Source organism: Lethenteron reissneri, chromosome 61 (assembly GCF_015708825.2).
Source record: "Lethenteron reissneri isolate LAM-NWPU_2019-01 chromosome 61, ASM1570882v1, whole genome shotgun sequence".
NCBI classification, from domain to species: Eukaryota; Metazoa; Chordata; class Hyperoartia; order Petromyzontiformes; family Petromyzontidae; genus Lethenteron; species Lethenteron reissneri.
Genome location: NC_083839.1, coordinates 8,493,798 through 8,515,893, shown reverse-complemented (window position 1 = coordinate 8,515,893; position 22,096 = coordinate 8,493,798). Strand labels below are relative to the sequence as shown.

General features: G+C 55.9%; 1 protein-coding gene across 3 annotated transcripts; it reads right to left on the bottom strand.

The window, feature by feature from the left end:
* Nucleotides 1–1,637: 1,637 nt before the first annotated feature.
* UBA5 (ubiquitin like modifier activating enzyme 5) lies at nucleotides 1,638–20,236 on the bottom strand. 3 transcript variants are annotated; one of them, XM_061576446.1, is made up of 12 exons: nucleotides 19,640–20,236; nucleotides 16,679–16,724; nucleotides 15,725–15,814; nucleotides 14,882–14,991; nucleotides 14,662–14,748; nucleotides 14,074–14,158; nucleotides 13,607–13,711; nucleotides 11,113–11,240; nucleotides 10,213–10,348; nucleotides 8,935–9,010; nucleotides 6,450–6,559; nucleotides 1,638–4,482 (listed from the first exon to the last, which is right to left on the bottom strand). In XM_061576446.1, the coding sequence occupies exons 1-12, from the start codon at nucleotides 19,786–19,788 to the stop codon at nucleotides 4,402–4,404; spliced, it is 1,203 nt and encodes a 400-aa protein (XP_061432430.1). In that variant the 5' UTR covers nucleotides 19,789–20,236; the 3' UTR covers nucleotides 1,638–4,401. The 3 variants fall into 3 exon arrangements, with proteins under 3 accessions (XP_061432430.1, XP_061432429.1, XP_061432431.1); XM_061576445.1 differs by having other exon boundaries at nucleotides 6,438–6,559; nucleotides 19,640–20,229; XM_061576447.1 differs by lacking the exon at nucleotides 19,640–20,236 and adding an exon at nucleotides 17,072–18,785 and having other exon boundaries at nucleotides 6,438–6,559.
* Between the last annotated feature and the right edge of the window lie 1,860 nt (nucleotides 20,237–22,096).

The following is a 22,096-nucleotide window of genomic DNA, read 5'->3' as shown; positions in this document are numbered from 1 at the left end:
GACTCGGCCCCCCTCACACGAGTACCTGGCGCGGTGTGTTGACATCGCCGCCAGGGAGACAAAGGCGGTCGGCCGGGCTTATTGGCACTTGCCACCCACCACCTCGTGTGCCGTGCCGGCCTTCATAGGTGCTGCTACTCCCTAACAGCACTTGTTCCAAATGTCTGTTGAGGCTATACGGGGGATATTTGTCTTTGTATTCACGAGTGAGGAGCGGTGGCGCAGTGGTTAGCGAGCATTGCGCTACGAACCCGTCGATCGACTTGTGTTCCATTCGCACGAACGGCCAATGTCCTCGACGGATATTTGAACCGGTCCAAGGCCTCCCCTAGGTCGACTCAGTTGCAAATGAGTAACCGGTGCTGCGTATAAACAATCAGCACTGGGGAGACAAAAGCGGCCAGGCGGGGTGTGGGCCACCCACCCCCACAACGGTGCTCGCTAATAGCCCTTGCCCCAACAATCCGTGTAGGCTATACGAGGGATCTTTGTCTTTGTGTACTCACGAGACGAGTTTTCATTGACATTTGACACTTTCAACACTTGTGGGAAAACGTCCCGTGGAAGATGACACCACAACAGGCAGTCGTTTAAGGCCGAGTCTACCTTGGGGAAGCCCAGGACCGGTACAGATTTCTTGTCAACCACTGCACCACCGCTCCCCACGCACTCACACAACAGCCCCCGTTCGCCACTACGCAGCGTTGATGTGAGCACAGCGCCTGTGCCAGGCTGGGTGCATTTTGAGGCCACGTGAAGCGTCGAAGGCTCGCCGACAGGAGGCCACAGGACAGACCCAGGTGCCATGGGTTTGGCTGACCGAGATGACTGCCCGATGCGCTCACCTGCACTCCCTAACGTGCCATCTTGCTGCGTTTTAGCCGCTACCCCACACACACACAAGGCAAAGATCCCCCACGCGGAGCCTGTAAACAGACTGTCGGGGCAAGTGCTGTTAGCGAGCAGCACCTACGAAGGCTGGCACCGCCTTTGTCTCCGCAGTCCCGGATGTCTCCACGCGCGTGCACAGACATCAACAACGAATGACACCTCGAGCCCGACTCGACAGGTGCTCGCCCTCGCCAGGGGCACTCCTGGCACCCCCTTGCGCCGTCTGTCCTCCTGCCAGGCTGTCTGGGAGTCTGCGTCTCTTATCTCGGCATCTCCCAGCTCGCCCAATCACACGCCCCACCGCCTCCCCCCCCCCCGAACTAACGCCATCGCTTTCTCGAGTGACAGATCTCGGAACACGACGAGGCTTGTGGAGACAGAGCGACCGAGACATCCAGAGGGAGCCGCCTGCAAACAACCACAACCAATCCTGGAATTACAAGCGAGGGCAAAGGTTTCCCCCACGTGTAGCCTCCGCAGGCTGTTGGGGCAAGTGCTGTTGCGAGCAAGCACCGATGAAGAACGGCGAGGTGGTGGTGCGGGCCGCACCACGCCCGGCCACCTCTGATTCCCCACAATGTAATGCTTTAAGGCCGAGTCAACCTAAGGGAGGTCCATATATTCGTCACCGATGTTGGCCCCGCGAGCGGGAATCTAACTCGTGACACGTCTGCTTCGCAGCGCAGCGTGTTCACCTGTGCTCCACACACACACACAGCACCTCCAAACGAGACACACAAGCTACATTTTGATCAACAACAACAATGAATTACATTGCCGGCGTTTATTCACGACGATTGGCATCAGCGGCGAATATCGGCTACAGGGCGATGTCAGCTTGAAGACGACTCGAGCCGGATGAAACCATTGTTTTAATCGCAGGAGGGGGGCGAGGGGGGGGTGGATGTTTTTGCCGTTGGCCGGATCATATCATCATCCGTCCATCGGTGGCGGGTGTTGGAGAGACGTAATTTGTTCTACGATAGCAATTTATAGAACTGGTGACGTGCAATAACCACGAACGAGTCGTGCCCACGTCCGAGCGATCAGTTAAATGCAACTCGAGTTGCACGCAACTGTGCCGCTTGTACGTGTGTGCGGACGTCGCTGCAACCAGTTTTGCGAGCAATTTATCTGAACCAGTTGCCTGCAGGACAGACTCCACTTTGCGACCATTGATCTGCTCCGAGGTTTGCAGCCGACTTCACGCGCCCACCATGCGACCCAGTGCCGGATTATCGTAGTAGCACTTGTAGTAGCTACATATGTAGTCGCTACTACTACCGCCTTTGTCTTCCCCAGTGGCAATGTTTATACACCGCACCAGGTACTCGTTTGAGGTTGAGTCAACCTAGGGGAAGCCCAGGAACGGTTCAGATAATCGTCACAGGTGTTGGCCGTGAGTGGGAATTGAACCCGGGTTGCGGGGTTCGTAGCGCAGCGTAGCGCTAACCGCTACTACACTACCGCTCCCCACACACACACTGACACACACACTGACACACACACTGACACACACACACACACACAGACACACACACACGCGGTAGACATTGCCCCGGTTGCACAACTCCTTGCCCAGATGTGGACAAAGCAGGTGCAGGCAGCGATTAGAACATCCGTAGCGAGACTTACACTTAAACTACTACACGAGCGTGGGGATGGACATGAGCTACCCGAGGGTGAACCCGTTGTTTAAAGTAGGTGGGGCAGCAACACTCCAGGACCGTGAAAGATGGTGACGGCTTAAGAAGGCCATCCAGCAGTGGATGGATCACGGACGATGACGATTCCATCAGCACGGTTGAGTGCGTGTGCCACGGGAGCAGGAAGGACCGCGTCCAGCGGCTTCATGGAATTTCTAGGGTCCCTGGGACTAGGGGACCGGGTCCCTGGACTTAGGAGGGACTCTGTCCAATTGGTCTGCGTTTCTTGTCGAGGTCCCATGGTTCAGATCCGAGGTTCCAAAGTTCTCGACTCCTTGGGTCCGAGTCGAAGTCTCCTCCCCAGGAGCAGCGAGTCCTCCATCGATGTTGGATAACGCGTCGCTGGACAAACGCGATGCCAGGCGCCACGGAAATCTAAAAACCGAATTCTACCATCATTGACTTCGTGATATGAATTTGGGATGGGTTCCTTGGGAGGGGTCACTTTTTGGGTCGAATGAAATTGCACGGGTTACCAGAAAATTACATAACACGTTTAAATACATAAATTAAGATAGAATTATCACCCGAGATGGTGGCTGAGATTGCGTTTAGAGGGTAGCGCGGTGCAGATAATGGCGACGTTGTAAACACGAGGATTGAGCACTATTTTGTTGGTGCCATGGCGTCGCTGTCGTCACGTACGATGCATAACCTCCCGCGCTATCTTGCGATTGTGCATCACGTTCGGAGTGAAATCGACACCTTTTAAATCGAATCACGTTCCGTAAATTTGTTGGTGACATTATAGAGAAACAACCAAAATAGAGGACTTACTGTGTACGATCCCTGGAGTCTAGGAACGAGGTTCCAGGAACGAGGTTCCAGGAACGAGGTTCCAGGTACGAGGTTCTGGGTACTGGGTATGAGGCTCCAGGAACGAGGTTCCAGGTAAAAGGTTCCAGGAACGAGGCTCCAGGAACGAGGTTCCAGGAACGAGGTGCCAGGGACTGGATCCAAAGGCCCTCGGTTCCCTCGTGCTGAGCAGACCTGGAATCGATTACAATTCACAGCAACGGCTTTTGGCTGACCATCGAACAAAGACAGCAACCGCATCACGCGCTGTCAGATGCACTTCCGCGGCCGTCTGGAATGCTCTTCCTTGCGATATTAGGAAGCCACTGGAGTTATGCACTTTTAGGTCTAAATTGTGAACACATTTTTTTTTAAACTGATTTTTATGTTAAGTTTGTTGACTAAGCACGGTGTGAAAGGTCAACATACGTACATAAATGTGTAATCCGCAACATATTACAATGTAATTGTCCTTTTAACCAACAATGCTGCTCTAATTGGAATTATAAATGACCCCAGTTCTGGTCCTGAGGCCTAGGTTCCTTGCTCAGATCCTAAGGTCCTAAGTTCCCTGTGAAGTTTCCATGATACCAGGCCCCTGCTTGCAAGGTCTCATTGTCCAGGTTGATTAGGCAAGCACCAGTGATTCCAGGTGACCAGGTGATGGGTCTCAAGCTCTTTAGGACTGCTTTTAGTGTTTAGTTTGTTGTTCTTCCCCCGCACCTCCGATGAGCGCGGTTGGCTACGTACGGTGCGCAAGAAGTTCAACGTACACACACACGTGCATCTTCCAAGCTGAGTGAGTGTCATAGGTCACGAGACCCTGCCCGGAGTGAAGGTTCTGTGGTCTGGGTTCATCGCCAAGGTCGGGTTATTCCAGGTCCCAGGGTTCCAGGAACACGGCATCCCTGGGTTTCTATGGTCCTAGGTCCCAGGAAGCAAAGTTCTGCGAGTCAGGTCCATGACTGGGCTCCGGGTGCGCAGGTCCTGTGCCAGGCAGTGGCCTCGCCTACATCCCCTTGAGTTGCGCCATGAGGTCCTCCAGACTCTGCTCCGTCTCCTCCACGGAGGGCCCCACGTCTTCAGCCAACTGCTCGGGGAGAAGGGGGTGGGGTTGGTGGGGAGACCCGGGGGACAGGGGGGTGGGGTGAGGGGTGAGACCCCAAGGTAGACGAGGAGTGGTGGGAGACCCCGTGGGAGAAGGGGGGGGGGGGCAGGAGAGACCCAGAGGAGACCGCGGGGGAGAGGCACCACGCAGTTCGACTTTAGAAGTGAAGGCGGGTCACCCCCCGTGTCATCAATCCACTGCTGGATGAGGGGCTTTCTACACCACAGGAATACATACATGTGACCATACTTCACCAAAAAATGGTCCCTCCGGAGGGGTGAATTATTTCTACTCTGGTCGTAGTGCAATTGTAATGAAAGGGTGCCATCTGTTGACCATGAGGGATAATCACAGGTATGGGTGCGTTATATGATAGCCAACTAGGAGGGGGGCGTGTCTGGGTTAAAGGTAAAAGGCGGGGTCAGTTTGGAAGCTCCGGGAACCTGCTGGAAGGTTCTAGAAGGGGGTGTGGACAGAGGCGGGGCCTGGCCACGCTGAGGAGGATATCGGGGGGACGCGAGCGACGGTTCGGGGCTGCCGTCGCTGTCTTCGCCGTCATCTCTCTTCATCGTCCGGCCGCGTGGCCAATCCTCTGCACGGCTCCCATCGTCGTCGTCGTTGTCGCTATATTAGTCGGCCAGCTATAGAGTTAGACATCGACGATGGGGCTGTGTGGACGGGTCAGCTATGCGTATCCCGTGTGTATGTATATGTCGCCCAGTGATTGTGCCTGTAAGTGTGAGAAATAAGGAGCCCTCTACACATCGTATCTCGGAAGTCGCTCACTACACAATTACTAAATTAAGGTTACAGAAACATTAAACAGATATATGGGGTGACCGGTGTATACATATGTAAATAGATGAGGATATATGATGTCACGTTTCACTTCAAGTGAAGTTATCAGAGAGAATTGAACATGCTATCGCTGGGCCATGTCAAACTGCGTGATGTGTGCATACCTATGTGTGTACCGGTGTGGGGAGCGGTGGTGCAGCGGTTAGGGCGCTGCACTACGAATCTGGCGTCCCGAGTTCGATTCCCACTCACAGCTAACACCAGTGAAGAATATCTGAACCGGTCCTGGGCCTCCACTAGGTCGACTTAGCCTCAAAAGAGTACCTGGTGTGGTGTGTAGTAAACATCCCCACTAGGGAGAGAAAGGCGGTCGGGCGTGGTGCTTGCCACCCACTCCCTCTTGTACCGTTCCGGCCTTGATAGGTGCTACTCGCTAACAGAATTTGCCCCAACAGTCTGTTAAGGCTATACAGGGACTCTTTGTCTTTGTACCTGTGTGTGTAACTGTGTGTGTGTATCCTGTGTGCGTACCTGCGTGCCTGCGTACGTACCTGTGTGTGTTCCTGTGTGCGTATCTGTGTTTATCTGCGTACCTGTGTGCGTACCTGTGTGTGTTCCTGTGTGTGTTCCTGTGTGCGTATCTGTGTTTATCTGCGTACCTGTGTGCGTACCTGTGTGCGTATCTGTGTTTATCTGCGTACCTGTGTGCGTAACTGTGTGTGCGTATCTGTGTGCTTATCTGCGTACCTGTGTGCGTGCCTGCGTGTGTGCCTGCGTATGTACGTACCTGTACCTGTGTGCGTACCTGCATGCGTGCGTGCCTGCGTACGTACCTGTGTGTGTACCTGCGTGCGTGCCAGCGTACGTACCTGTGCGTGTACCTGTGTGTGTACCTGTGTGTGTACCAGTGTACGTACCTGTGTGTGTACCAGTGTACGTACCTGTGTGTGTACCTGCGTGCGTGTACCTGAGTACGTACCTGTGCGCGTACCAGTGCGCGTACCTGTGTGTGTACCTGCGTGCGTGTACCTGCGTACGTACCTGTGTGTGTACCTGTGTGTGTACCAGTGTACGTACCTGTGTGTGTACCAGTGTACGTACCTGTGTGTGTACCTGCGTGCGTGTACCTGCGTACGTACCTGTGTGTGTACCTGTGCGGGTTTGGTGTAGGCAAGTCGCACCCCTGGCACAAGAACAACTCCCGGGCTCCCCTCCTCCTCCTCGCCCGCTTCCGTTGACGTCTCAGCCAACAACTCTATCCCTGCAGGCAGGACGCACACAGACACACGTAGATATATAATATATATGTACACAGACAAAGATCTCCTGTACAGCCTGCATAGACTGCTGCGGAAAGTGCTTCTAGCGAGCACCAATAGAGGCCTGCACGGGGCACGAGGGGGTGGGGTGGCCTGGACCATGCCTGGCTGCCTTTGTGTTTCCAGGGCTGATGTTTGGACACCGCCACTGATGTAGGCCTTGTGCGCAAATCGAACGGGGATTTGTAGCTTTCTGTGTGTACGTGTGTGTGTACGTGTGTGTGTACATGCGTGTGTGTGTGTACGTGTGTGTGTACGTGCGTGTGTACGTGTGTGTGTGTCCGTGTGTCTGGCAAAAACAACCCCCTACCTCCTCGTCTCCTGGCCAAACCCCATTTGGCGGAGCCAGGAGACTGAATCTTTCCCCTTGGGCAAGGATAATGATCAACATCGCCTTGCCAGGCACGCTGAGGAGAGGCTTGCGGTGCCCCAATGCGATTTCAGGAAAGGGCGGTCCTGCACAGATGCCATATTCTCTATCCGTCTGCTACAGCAGAGGTGTTGGCAATTCCAACAAAACCTACATCTCTGCTTTATTGACCTGGTCAAGGCCTATGATACCATCAGTAGGCCTGGGCTCTGGGTTGTTCTTCGTGCTTTCGGAGTCCCTGACCCTCTGCTCACGATCATTCAGGACCTTCATGTTGGTGAGCGGGCCCGGGTAAAACTACGTGGCCGGGAGTCAGAGCCATTCCCTGTTCACCTTGGGGTGCGACAGGGATGTCCTCTGGCTCCCACATTATTTAACATCTAGATTTGAAGTTTTCGTGACTGCAGGGATCCATACTCTTTGGTTATTTCGGTAAAGTCACGTAGGTATAAACTAAATTAAATCACGACGTTTCGGGCACAACACAAGTGTCCGTCATCAGGTGGGACAACCACAGCAAGGAACAACTTGAGCAATTGAAAGATCTGGACAAAGTCCCATCGGTGAGCTCCTCCGGCAGGCAAGGTTGCGTTGGCTGGGTCATGTAGCCCGCATGCCCAGCCACCGCATGCCTAAACACCTTTTGTTCGGCCGGATCGAGGGGGCTAAACGGGCGCGACACGGGCTAGAGAAGAGATGGAGTGATGTGGCACAGGAGGACGTAGAGCTGAGTGGACTTGCCGATGACTGGTACCAGCGGTGTCAAGATCGGCCTCTGTGGAGGAGGCTCGTGAAGGACGCTACTGGGCAGTTGGAGGCAGTCGCCCTCCAACAACAACGGAGGGCGGAGGAGCGACGCTCACAACAATGAGCGGAGCGTCGGGTGGCTAAAGCACAGCAAGTTGGCACAGTAGGGGGCACAGGTGGTGCATCAGCCAGTCGTCTCAGTCAGTCGACCTGTGGCACCTGCTGGGTCTGCCCCACGACCTTCTGCCAGCGGGCGTTCGACACTTCACGTGGCCTCAAGGTGCACATGGCCTGGTACAAGCGTCGTGGTGACGTCACCGCCACTTAGTGGCGAATGGCGGTTGTTGTTGTTGTATGTGTGTGTGTACGTGTCTGTGTACGTGTGTGCGTGTACATTAGTCTGTGTGTGTATACGTGTGTGTCTTTGTTTTTCTAACAGTTAGTGCACTGCACTACAAACCTGGCGACCCAAGTTTGATTCCCGCTCACGGCCAACATATGTAGGGATTATCTGAACTGGTCCTGGGCCTTCCCTAGGTCGACTCGTCCTCAAATGAGTACCTGGTGCGGTGTGTAAACATCGCCACTGGGGAGACAAAGACGGCCGGGTGTGGTGCTGGCCACCCACCCCCTCGTGTGCCGTGCCGGCCTTCATGGGTGCTCGCTAACAGCACTTGCCCCAACAGGCTGCTAGGGCTATATGGGGGATCTTTGTGCATGTCTGTGTGTCTGTGGGGAGTGGCAGTGGCGTGGTTAGCGTACCTCGCTATGGAACCGGGCGACCCGAGTTCGATTCCCGCTCACGACCAATAACAGTGGTGAATATTTGAACTGGTCCTGGGCCTCCCCTAGGTCGACTCGGCATTAAATCAGAACCTACTGCGGTGTGTAAACATCAGCACTGGGGCGGGGAGACAAAGGTGGCCGGGCGTGGCGCTTTTCCACACTCCCCCCCCCCCCCCCCCTTGTGTGGCGTGCCGACCTTCATCGGTGTTACCGAGAACGGCACTTGTCCAAACGGTCTGTTCAAGTATATTCTTGGTTCTTTCGGTAAAGTCACGGAGATAGAAAATAAAAATAAAATAAAATAATAAATTACAATTAACAATTTAAGCAAAAACCCACGACGTTTCTTGGTCTGTTCAAGGCCATACGGGGTTCTTTGTCTTGTATGTGTGTGCAGCTCGCTCGCCCTCTCACCCCAATCGTTGTCTTCGTGCAGGGGGGCCGCCTCCTCCTCCGGTGGGGCCGCAGGAGGCTCCTGACGGGGCTTCGCCTGGTGGTGGTGGGGTGGGGGAGGGGTGGGGGGAGGGGGTGGGGGGAGGGGTGGGGGGAGGGGGGTGGGGAGGAGCGAGGGTGGTGAGGGACGATGCGGCCTAGCGCTATCGCGCTGCAGATATTCACGGTTCGAGAATCCAGCAGCCGCCCCGATTGTTACCGCGGGTCTAACAGCCGTGGCAAAAACAACCCTGGCAATAACAGCCGTGGCAATAACAACCCTGGCAATAACAGCCGTGGCAATAACAACCCTGGCAATAACAGCCGTGGCAATAACAACCCTGGCAATAACAGCCGTGGCAATAACAACCCTGGCAATAACAACCCTGGCAATAACAGCCGTGGCAATAACAGACGTGGCAATAACAACCCTGGCAATAACAGCCATGGCAATAACAACCCTGGCAATAACAGCCGTGGCAATAACAACCCTGGCAATAACAGCTGTGGCAATAACAGCCCTGGCAATAACAGCCGTGGCAATAACAACCCTGGCAATAACAGCCATGGCAATAACCCTGGCAATAACAGCCGTGGCAATAACAACCCTGGCAATAACAACCCTGGCAATAACAGCCGTGGCAATAACAGACGTGGCAATAACAGCCGTGGCAATAACAACCCTGGCGATATCAACACTGCGCGCCATCTGCGTCACTCGCAGTGGAGACGTTACGGGTGCCATGACACCATTCGCAATAGCAGGCCATTCGTGTGGCTGAGCCGGCATCAACATTTTAGCCAAATTCTAAGACATTACTCAAGCGGCGCGTCGCATGGCGATCGCCACCCACTGGCAGCCAGGCAGACAGGCAGACAGGCAGACAGGCAGCCAGGCAGACAGGCAGACAGGCAGACAGACCGTCTTGCTCAATGGGCTTGGTCATTGTCACGTCCCGACCCCGTGCCCCTAATGGACATCTGAGAAAAAGAAGATATTTATAACTCATCGGATTCCTTCTCCGGTACAAATAAAAACTCTGATTCTGATTACTCTGGAAACCAACATCTCGTTGGCCCCAGGCCACAAATGAGACTCTTTTGACTTCCACCTAAACCCAACTAGAAACTTGAACTGGACAAACGGAGAAATGGAGAGAGATGGGCTGGGTGGGGGTGTGGAGGGGGAGAGGGTGGAGGGCGGGTGGGGTAATTGGGGGGGGGGGGGGGGGGGGCGCGGCACGAGGTAGCAGGCGTCACCTGGAACTCGCGCTGGCGCTGGCAGCAGTAGTGCTCGTCGCACGTGGGGTTGGGCTGCATGGCCATGCTGGGGAAGAAGTCCTGCATCGCATTGTAGCCCAGGTAGCGGCTCACCTCGCCGAACCCCAGCAGGTACCTGCCACAAAAAACCCCGCCCATCAGCATAGCCTTTCATAATGTGTTGGGGCAAGTGCTGTTAGCGAGGAGAACCTATGAAGGCCAGCACCACGTCCGTCCTGTTTAACACGAACTCAAACCATTACCATAATTCAAATCGCTCACTTGAACAACAACCCCTGTGAACAACCCCCACTAACCCCAACAACAACCCCCACTAACCCCTACAACAATCCCCACTAAAACCTACAACAATCCCCACTAACCCCTACAACAACCCCACTAACCCCTACAACAACCCCACTAACTAGTACAAACACTATCGCTAACCCCTAACCTCGGTATGCGTGGTGGTGGTGGTGGTGGTGGAGAGGCGTGCTTAGGGTTAGAGGTGTGCTGGTGAGAATGAGGGTGGACATGGTGTGGTGGAGACAATGGTGGTGAGCGTGGTGGCGAGCGTGGTGGCGAGCGTGGTGGCGAGCGAGGGTGGCGTGGTGGCGAGCGTGGTGGCGAGCGTGGTGGCGAGCGTGGTGGTGAGCGAGGGTGGCGTGGTGGCGAGCGTGGTGGCGAGCGTGGTGGTGAGCGGGGTGGCGAGCGAGGGTGGCGTGGTGGCGAGCGTGGTGGCGAGCGTGGTGGTGAACATGGTGGCGAGCGAGGGTGGCGTGGTGGCGAGCGTGGTGGCGAGCGTGGTGGCGAGCGTGGTGGTGAACATGGTGGCGAGCGAGGGTGGCGTGGTGGCGAGCGTGGTGGCGAGCGCGGTGGCGAGCGTGGTGGCGAGCGTACTTGAGCGCGTTCTGCACCAGGAGGCCCGCCACCACCCCCATGGTGGTGGGGAGGCTGGCGGCACAGACGCCGTCCCTCTTCAGCGCCTTCTCGTCCATGTTGGCAGCGACCACCAGCGGAGGGGCGCACTGTGGGCGGGCACCGACAAGGGCGACCAAAGTGAAACCACACGGTCGTGGCCAGGAGGAAGGGCCGTAGCCCTGAACACGTCACTTGTTACGTATGTTTTCCCGTTTAAGGCCACGGAAGTTCTACTGACGAACGTGTCGAGTTCCTCGGCGTATTTCACCTCTATAACCACCGTTAATCAGGACGCGCATCGCACAGATGCAGCCAGTGGTCGGTCTGGACGTGAAAAATCGTGGCATTTTTGCGTCCACCATCTTCTCAGTTCAACTTAAAAAAAATAATTACCAGGTAAGGCCCCTGAGCTATATGTAGCTCTCTTTCAGAAGCGAGCTGGCCACAAATGATAGCTCAACTAAGTGGCTTAGCATCGTGTGGAAATTTAGAGCAGCCGAATACTCTAAACGCGTGATGTCGATTCTAAATCTGGAGGGAAAAACCGGAGGACCTGGAGAAAAATCTACGCAACCACGGGGAGAGACATACGCAAACTCCAAATATACAGGAGGCATCAGGGCCGGGATCAACCCCACGACCTCCTGTATACCAGACGAGGTAGTTAACATCTCACCACCATGGCAGCACACATTAACCATAACCACCACGCGGGTCAATATCTAATACAGATCCCGTGATGTGAACATAAAAAAAGGGTTCGAGTCCTTTAATAGGGAGAGAAAACAAAACACACGGCAACATCGAACGGCCTATTGGCAGACTGGTGGCCACTTGGAGGCCGACGGCGTGGGTTCACCACGTGCCCCGCAGAGACAGCTGCCAACGGGGGTCCCCCTGGGCTCAACTCCAGCAGGACACTGGAGTTGTCAATGTGAGATGTGTGACGCGTTGAAGTGCGGCGCTGTGCGATCCAGTGTAGGGGTGTTGGTGTGGCGCCCGCGTGCTGGTGTGGGCGTGCGTGCTAGCGTGGTGCCCGTTCCTAAGCTGGTGTGCGAGCTGGTGTGGCATGTGCACGCCTCGCTGCTGGTGTGGCTCCCGTGCTGGTGTGGTGTGTGTACCGTGTGGTGTGTGTCCCGTGTGGTGTGTGTACCCATGTGGTGTGTGTACCGTGTGGTGTGTGTCCCGTGTGGTGTGTGTACCCGTGTGGTGTGCGTACCCGTGTGGTGTGTGTACCCGTGTGGTGTGCGTACCCGTGTGGTGCGTGTCCCGTGTGGTGTGTGTACCCATGTGGTGTGTGTACCGTGTGGTGTGTGTACCGTGTGGTGTGTGTACCCGTGTGGTGTGCGTACCCGTGTGGTGTGCGTACCCGTGTGGTGTGTGTACCGTGTGGTGTGTGTACCGTGTGGTGTGTGTACCCGTGTGGTGTGTGTACCCGTGTGGTGTGCGTACCCGTGTGGTGTGCGTACCCGTGTGGTGTGTGTACCGTGTGGTGTGTGTACCCGTGTGGTGTGCGTACCCGTGTGGTGTGCGTACCCGTGTGGTGTGCGTACCGTGTGGTGTGCGTACCCGTGTGGTGTGTGTACCGTGTGGTGTGTGTACCCGTGTGGTGTGTGTACCGTGTGGTGTGTGTACCCGTGTGGTGTGTGTACCCGTGTGGTGTGTGTACCGTGTGGTGTGTGTACCCGTGTGGTGTGTGTACCCGTGTGGTGTGTGTACCCGTGTGGTGTGTGTACCGTGTGGTGTGTGTACCGTGTGGTGTGTGTACCCGTGTGGTGTGTGTACCCGTGTGGTGTGTGTACCCGTGTGGTGTGTGTACCGTGTGGTGTGTGTACCCGTGTGGTGTGTGTACCGTGTGGTGTGTGTACCGTGTGGTGTGTGTACCGTGTGGTGTGCGTAACCGTGTGGTGTGTGTACCGTGTGGTGTGTGTACCCGTGTGGTGTGTGTACCGTGTGGTGTGTGTACCGTGTGGTGTGTGTACCGTGTGGTGTGTGTACCGTGTGGTGTGTGTACCGTGTGGTGTGTGTACCCGTGTGGTGTGCGTCCCCGTGTGGTGTGTGTACCGTGTGGTGTGTGTACCGTGTGGTGTGTGTACCGTGTGGTGTGTGTACCCATGTGGTGTGTGTACCCGTGTGGTGTGCGTACCGTGTGGTGTGTGTACCCGTGTGGTGTGTGTACCGTGTGGTGTGTGTACCCGTGTGGTGTGTACCCGTGTGGGGTGTGTACCGTGTGGTGTGTGTACCGTGTGGTGTGTGTACCCGTGTGGTGTGTGTACCGTGTGGTGTGTGTACCCGTGTGGTGTGTACCCGTGTGGGGTGTGTACCGTGTGGTGTGTGTACCCGTGTGGTGCCCCGTGCTGGTGTGGCGCACGTGCCGGTGCTGCGTGTGTGGTGACGGTGTCGTGTGCGTGGAACACTGTCAGCGTGGTGCCCGTGCCGGTGTGCCGTGCGTGGTGCCCGTGCCGGTATTTACCGCGAAGCAGGCCGTCTCGCCAGGAATGATGAGCTGGATGTGGCCGGACACGGCGTTCTCACTCACCCCCGACTCAATCCACACCTGGTTCAGCTCGTTACATGCCTAGGGACATCATCATTATCAACATCAGCATCAACATCATCCGCATCAGCCACAACCGGCCCACCTCATTACACGCCTGGGATTATCGTCAGCTTGATAATTCACGTGATAAATATAATTCACAGCAAGGGTCCGTTCAAAGGAGCAGTGCGCTCCAGAGCACTGTTCGATTTTGAACGACTCTGCTGGCCCCGCGCGCATTTGTCACAATGGCGGGAGCGAACGGTCCGTGGAGCTGGAGGGGTGAGTACATTCGATGGGCGCTACCAGAGCCGACCGTGACGAGCTCTGGAGTGACGTGTCCCGACGGGGCACGGCGTGTGTTGCTGTGGCGTGTCCGCGTGGCCACATGGACCACCCACCGTGTTGATGGCCATGCGCGCTTCAAAGTTGTCGACGCAGCAGAGGACCAACTCGACAGGCCGGCCCTCCTGCAGGCCCCCGTGACTGTACAAAGACAAAGATTCCCCGCATAGCCTTGATGAGATTGTTGGGGCAAGTGCTGTTAACCGGCACCTATGAAGGCACGACGCACGAGGGAGGTGTGACCAGAACTACGCCCGGCCACCTTTGCCTTCTCAGTGCTGCTAAGGTACTCATTTGTGGCTCAGTCGACCTAGGGTAGGCCCAGGACGGTTCAAATAATCGTCACTGTTATTGGTCGCGAGAAGGAATCGAACTCGGGTCGCCGGGTTCGTATCGCTGCGTGCTGACTGCTACACTGCTGCTCTCCATCGTTAACCATATCTGCTGCACACACACACATGCACACAAACACACGCACACAAACACACACGCACGCACACATGCACACACATTCACACACAAACACACACATCACTCAGGCCTCTACAGATCCATCGGCCGGTTGGAACTTTTGATCGCAACGGTGTCGTCGTACGGAGGTGTCGCGAGAAAGTGGGAAGAGGCCGGAGGAACGTCGATCTGACCTCACTCGCTCCATGAAGTGCTGGAAGTTGCCCATGGTGGTGATGTTGTAGTTGTGCGTTTCAAACTGCACGTCCGGGTTGATGTTCCTGCAGCGGGACGGGAGATGGAACGGCAGTGAGGGGAGGGGAGGGTGGGGTAAGGGAAGGTGCATCCTCGTCGCGTTGCGCGGCGCTGCCCTGCGCACGTTTCCGCGTTCCCCCGCCGCGCCGCCGTGCGTACCGCAGGGTGTGCTCCGCCGCCTCCACTTTGCTCATGCCCGCCTGCTGCGGCTGGAAGAAGAGCCGGTTCATGTTGGCCAGCTCCACTTTGTCGTAGTCGAACAGCAGCAGCTAGAGCGCACGCACGCGGGCGCAGGTCAAGGCGGTGGCGACGCGCGAGCCAAGTGCGACGCGCGGTGCGACTTGCGTGCGTGCGTCGGAGAGATAATCGTCGTCTTCAGGGTGCGTATCAGGGCGCGTCACATGCGTCACAACACCTCGTCTCTCAACCATTTGAAAAGGCACCCCCAGCAGCAGCTGTCCCCTGTGAGGCACACGGTGGCTGGGCACATGGCCTGCAAGCAGGCATGAGTCTGCCAGTAGGGGGCGATGATCACTGTGTAGTCTCACTTTGGAAATAAAAAAAGGCTCAACACGTTCGTGACATTTTTACGTGCTGACGGAGGAGCTTTACCCAAAACGTCGCCTATTGTTTGGTTGTCCTTTTAAGTGCAGCATTATTGAGGGAACACGTTGAGCTCGTGTTGTTCATTGTGCTTGTGCAACGCTGCCGACGCAGCACCGGGTGCTGCAGCACCATCGCCAAAATATTGCCCCGGTAGTTAAAGTATAAAAAAAATAACCTCCATTCAATGGGAGGTCGGTCGCTCCTTCTCTGCAGCTGCCTGCAAAGGTCTGTGACTCCCTATCCCTGATCATATGGAGCTGCAGATGATCCTTCGGCACGTTCCAATCCAGGATCGGGATCGCACTCGTGGACTCCACGTGGACCGACCCGCTCCCTCTGGAGCAGACGCGGTGTGCGAGCGTCAACGGCGGCGGCGGTGGCAGCGGCGGCCCTCACCTTCCCCACGCCGCAGCGAGTCAGCATCTCAGCCGTGACGCTGCCGACGCCGCCCACACCCACGACCGCCACAGCCACGTCGCGGATGTGCTGCCACCGTGGGCAATGAGCCGGGAGAGTGAGGGGGGGGGGGCGATGGGAGGCAGGGCGGTAGGGGGGTTCACAAAGAAACAGAGTCAAAGTCACATCGTCACTGTCTTCATCAACATCAATGTTCAGCAGCAATAAATCCCTTGATAAACATTTTATTAATTTAAATATTTCAGCTGGATAGTCCCTCCAGAAAGGGTGTAGATGGACACGTGGGGTGTCCAGGGTGTCGATGGACATTTATGACAATACGTCCAGGGTGTCAATTGGGTTTTGACGCGGCCCAAGCTGGTAGCGCGTTCGCCGCTTGCTCCAGAGGTTCGTGGTTCGAAACCAGCGGCTGCCCTGGTTATTACGACGGGTGTAATAACCAGTAGTCACTGTGATACTACGACTAAGTGCCGCCCACTTCACTCACAACTAATGTCTGGCTGAAACACGTGATAACCGCCAGGCTTGACTCAAGACCCAGTGTACGTATGTATGTTGGGCTCTGCGGTGGCGAGATGTTAACTACCTCGCCTGGTATGCAAGAGGTCGTGTGTTCGATCCCAACCACGATGCCTGTATATATGGAGTTTGCATGTTTCTCTCCCCGTGGCCGTGTGGATTTTTCTCCGGGTCCTCCAGTTTTTCCCTCCACATTCAGAATCAACATCAAGCGTTTAGAGTATTTGGCTGCTATAAATTTCCACGCGATGACGATGATAAGCCACTTTGCTGAGCTCTCAATTGTGGCCAGGTCGCTTCTGAACAAGAGCTGGCTCAGTGGGCCTTGCCTGGTAAAATAAAGAATATAGTTCATGTTGAACAGTGCTCCGAATGGTGCAGAGGGAATGAGGCCAGCTGGGTTGTCTCACCCACCTCGTAGTTGTCCACCACCCCCATCCTCTTGAGCGCCATCAGCCGACTGCGCAGAACAACACACGGGGAGACGTGTCAAGGAGGGCGGTAATACGCGTCGTTGTGTGGTGGTGTGTGGTGGTGTGTGGTGGTGTGTGTGGTGGTGTGTGGTGGTGTGTGGTGGTGTGTGTGGTGGTGTTGTGTGGTGGTGTGTGGTGCTGTGTATGGCGCTGTGTGTGGCGCTGTGTGTGGTGGTGTATGGTGGTGTGTGGTGCTGTGTGTGGTGGTGTGTGGTGGTGTGTGGTGGTGTGTGGTGCTGTGTGTGGTGGTGTGTGGTGCTGTGTGTGGTGGTGTGTGGTGGTGTGTGGTGGTGTGTGGTGGTGTGTGGTGGTGTGTGGTGGTGGAGCCTCTCACCTGTAGGGGTTGCTGTGCGTGTGCTGCTGGGGAGTGGTAGTGTAGCGGTTAGCGCGCTGCGCTATGAACCCGGCACCCCGAGTTCGATTGCCGCTCACGACTGACACCAGTGACAATTATCTGAACCGGTACTGTGCCTCGCCTAGGTCGACTCAACCTCAAATGAGTACCTAATGCAGTGTGTAGTAACATCGCCACTAGGGAGACAAAGGCGCCGGGCGTGGTGCTGGCCACCCACCCCCTCGTGTGCCATGCCGGCCTTCATAGGTGCTCGCTAACAACAGTCTGTTAAGGCTATATGAGAGATCTGTGTCTTTGTGTACTGCTGGTGAAATCTTGCCTATAGGAGAAGGCTTACCGCAGCCTTCGCTTGGAGATTCGGAGATCTGTGTGGCGCTGCAAGAATGAGTGGTGGGCGCGGATTGTTGAGGAGATGGAATCTGCCTCAGTAGCCCGCACAAATCACTGTTTAATTCCATCAAAAAGTAATTTGCAGCGCCTCACCTATCACCATCCTTAAGGGAAAGAACGATAATCCGATCTCCGACTCCCAGGAACAGGGCTGCAGGTTTTCAGAACATTTTTGGGAGGTCTTGGAGGAGGGGAATTCCCTCTGCCCAGGCAACATCATGGGGCAAGATAGGCACGACCCTGCTCGGGCTGCCGTGCCTCAAATATTGGCAGAAGTAGCCACCCCTTCTGAATGGTTGGCTGAGGTGCCATCTGTGCAGGAAGTGTGACGGGCGATCCGAAGTCTGAGACCAGGAAAAGCGCCGGGCAGAGACGATCTCCCAAGCGTAATGCTGAGGGAGGGTGGCATCTGTGTGCAGACTGCCCTACATGACATCATCACAACTGTGTGGACCACAGGATGGGCTCCGCAGAGTGTAACAACTATAGGGGCATCTCTCTTCTCAGTGTCTCAGGAAAGGTCCTGGAAAGGATTATTCAACATCGCCTTGCCAGGCACGCTGAGGAGAGACTTGCGGAGCCCCAATGTGGTTTAATATTTTCTGTCCGTCTGCTAAGGCAGAGGTGTAGGGAATTCCAACAAGACCTACATCTCTGCTTTATTGACCTGGTCAAGGCCTATGATACCATCAGTAGGCCTTGGCTCTGGGTTGTTCTTCGTGCTTTCGGAGTCCCTGACCCTCTGCTCACGATCATTAAGGACCTTCATGATGGTGAGCGGGCCCGGGTAAAGCTATGTGGCCAGGAGTCGGAGCCATTCCCTGTTCACCTTGGGGTGCAACAGAGATGTCCTCTGGTTCCCACATTATTTAACATTATCTTTGACCACGTAGTTCGAGAAGCTTTCCATGGCTGTACCAGAGGAATTTCCATCTGGTACAGATACAACGGGAGGCTGATCGATGCCCGGGTGCGGTCGATGGATAGCTCCCTATTCGTCAACCATGTTATGTATGCTGATGATTGCTGCTCACTCAGAGGAGGAGTTGGAGGCGCTGCTGCTGAACCTGGAGTGTGCCACTAAGAGGTGGTCTTACCATCAGAAACATTCAGGCTGGCATGCCTACGATGCATCCTGGGTTTAACCAGGCTGGATTGTGTGAGGAGCTCACAAATCGTTGAAAGATCTGGACAAAGTCCCATCGGTGAGCTCCTCCGGCAGGGAAGGTTGGGTCATGAAGCCCACATGCCCAGCCACCGCATGCCCAAGCAGCGTCTGTTGGCCGCATAGAGGGGGCTAAACGGGCACGACATGGGCTGGAGAAGAGACGGAGTGATGTGGTATGGGAGGATGTGGAGCTGAGTGGACTTGCCGATGACCGATTGGTACCAGCGGTGTCAGATCAGCCTCTATGGAGGAGGCTCGTGAAGGACGCTGCTGCTGCTGCTGCTGGGCAGTTGGAGGCAGTCGTCCTCCAGCAACAGCGGAAGGCAGAGGAGCGACGCTCACAACAACGAGCCGTGCGGCTAAAACGCAGCAAGTTGGCACAGTAGGGGGTACAGCTGGTGGCGCATCTACCGGTCATCTCAGTCACCCAACCCAAGGCACCTGCTGGGTCTGTCCCGAGACCTCCTCTTGTCAGCGAGCCTTCAACACTTCGCGTGGCCTCAAAGTGCACCTGGCCTGGCACAGGTGCCGTGGTTACGTCACCGTCACTTCGTGGCGAATAGCGGGTATTGGTGTGCTGCTGGCGGAGTCTCACGCCTGTAGGGGTTGCTGTGTGTGTGGTGGTGGTGGAGGTGGTGGTGGTGGAGGTGAGTGGTGGAGGTGGTGGGTTAGGTGAGTGGTGGAGGTGAGTGGTGGTGGTGAGTGGTGGTGGTGAGTGGTGGAGGTGAGTGGTGGTGGAGGTGAGTGGTGAGTGGTGGTGGAGGTGAGTGGTGGTGGCGGTGAGTGGTGGAGGTGAGTGGTGAGTGGTGGTGGAGGTGAGTGGTGGTGGAGGTGATTGGTGGTGGTGGAGTCTCCCGCCTGTAGGGGTTGCTGTGTGTGTGGTGGTGGAGATGGTGGAGGTGAGTGGTGGTGGTGCGTGATGGAGGCGAGTGGTGAGTGGTGGAGGTGAGTGGTGGTGGAGATGGTGGAGTGGTGGTGGAGTCTCCCGCCTGTAGGGGTTGCTGTCCACCACCTCCGCGCTCATGGTCGCGATGCGGGGACGACTCTCGCCGCCGCGTGCCGCTGCGCGCTCCGCGGCCAACGTCGCCTCCAGCTCCCGCACGCGCGACTCCAGCTCCACCAGGCGACCCGCGGCCATCGCGATCCCTCTCCCCTCTCTCCCCTCTCTCTCTCGAGCCTCTCTCGCCTGCTGGGATCGACTCTCGACTCCTCTCCTCACCCTCGGACCGATGTCTCTTGAACTTCTTTCGCGCCGTACGTGGCCGACGGCGCGAATCTAACACCACCACTACCACCACCACCACTCCTCCACCCTCAGCTCGTCTAACGTCACCACCACCACCACTGACTGACCTCACTCCTCCTCCTCACGGCAGGTCTCTCTGTGTTGTTATATTCGTGTCAAGTCACCGAAGTTATCGATGAATTCTTAGCCGATTTAACAGATAAATTATCACGGATCTCCCCTCTCCCCTCTCTCCCCTCTCACTCCCCTCTCTGTCCTCTCTCTCTCCCCTCTCTCCTCTTCTCTATCTTCTCTCCCCTCTCTCCTCTTCTCTCTCTCTTCTCTCCCCTCTCTCTCCCCTCTCTCCCCCCTCTCTCTCCACTCTCTCCTCTTCGCTCTCTTCCCCCGATCTCTCCCCACGTCGCTTCTTACCTTTCGCTCCTTCGTTGACTGTCCACCCCCCAAGTCGATCCGATTCCCCCACGACTCAATCAGGTGGAAGAATCGAATCCATCCAATTCCAACCCTCTAGCGGTTTTTTTTTACGTAAATATAAAAAAATGTCCTCATCGTCCCTCACGTCAGACATTGCAACAGTCTGACGTTAACCCCTCCAGGGTTTTAAGCAACAAAAACGCGACGGAATGAGTGTTGGGGGAATCGACGCTGCAGAAGTGGCCGCGCGTGGAATCGCTTCGTCCAAGAGAATCGATCCGCGCGCCACGCGACTGCCTCGTCATTACAATCGGCCCGCCGGCTCGCGCCTCGCCCACGTGACGCGCGGGGACCAATCGGCGGCTCGCGTGTAAGAGCCGCTTAAGGCAAATAGACCACGTGGGTGTCCTGCAGAAGGTGCCAATGCCCGAAACGTCGCGCGTTACTTTTCTCTTTAAGGCCCACTGCGTGGTTGTCGAATGCACGGCAGAGACGGGTCATCGCCCGAACCGTTTTATATATTTATTTTTAATTTCACACCCACTGCGTTATTGTATAATTCACCATAGAGAAGGGTCATCGCCCGAAACGTCGTCATAAAGTCCCGAAATATTTTATTGAACTAATGGTATAATGTGTTTGCAATTTGACTGCTTGTGTTGTGGTTATTGCAAACATGATGCCTTGTATAAAGGTGTCAGTTTTTGTACCAGTTGAAAGGGTAAAAACCTATTTTGCCACTGGTAGAGGAGATGTCTCAGTGTATATAGGGACTTTATAGACGCCATGTATTTATATATTTTTTTTATATTTAAAGGCCACAACACGGGGTGGGGGAGGCGTGGGGGCGGGGTGGGGGGGGCGTGGGGACAGAGGTGGGGGCGGGTGGGGGGGGCGTGGGAAGTGACGTCACGGGGCCAGCCACAAGAAAACCCAAAACCACGTGGGGGGTGTTTCGGGGCCCAGTGCAGGCGTCGAGGGCATCATCATCATCAGCAGCAGCGCCGCCCCCCCACGTCTCCAGCAGCGCCACCCGCGTCACCTGACGAGCAGTGGCACGCGTGAGACGCCGTGCAGACCCCGTGCTCGCAGCAAGACGATGAGTGGACTCGCTGCTTGGAGATTCGCCGCCTACGCGGCTCCCAGCCGTGGTCCGTATCTCTCTCTCTCCCTCGACGTTTACGCAACAACACACTTCGCTTTTGGTGGACGCAAGCGCTGTACTCGAGGGTGCACCTAGCCTGGCACACGGTGACGACAACCCACCGCTGGGATGCAGCGCAAACTCGACAACACTGCGGGCCCAATAAGTAAAGCCGAGGTGGATAGGGGGCGACGTTTCGGGCAATGAACCTTGTGCGTAATAAAGATCGGGACAGGGAACAGGAGATGCAGAAAGGCCACGCGATGTTTCTTAGGAGCTGTGGAGGTCATGTTCACAAGATCGCCGTGATGACATTTTGTGTTATCTTGAGAAGGCGTTGCAGTCAATCGTCCTAAGAATTAATCAGTCCGTGTGATGCTGCGTTGGCAACCTCTCTCTCGTGTTTCCCTCGTATACTTAGAATAAAAATAGGCGTTTCGAGGCCGTGCCTCCCGCAGTGTTATACATTGCCGCGTGATGATAAGCCCACTGAGTCGAGCTGTCGTTTGATCGCCAGGCGGCTTGCTGAGACGGAGCTAAACTCGCAGCCTCGCCACCCTGCGCACATGTGCAGCGTCGTGACGCACAGCAGCAGAAGCCGCCTTCAGGAGGACGACGAGGACGAGGAGCCGTGAGGGTGGT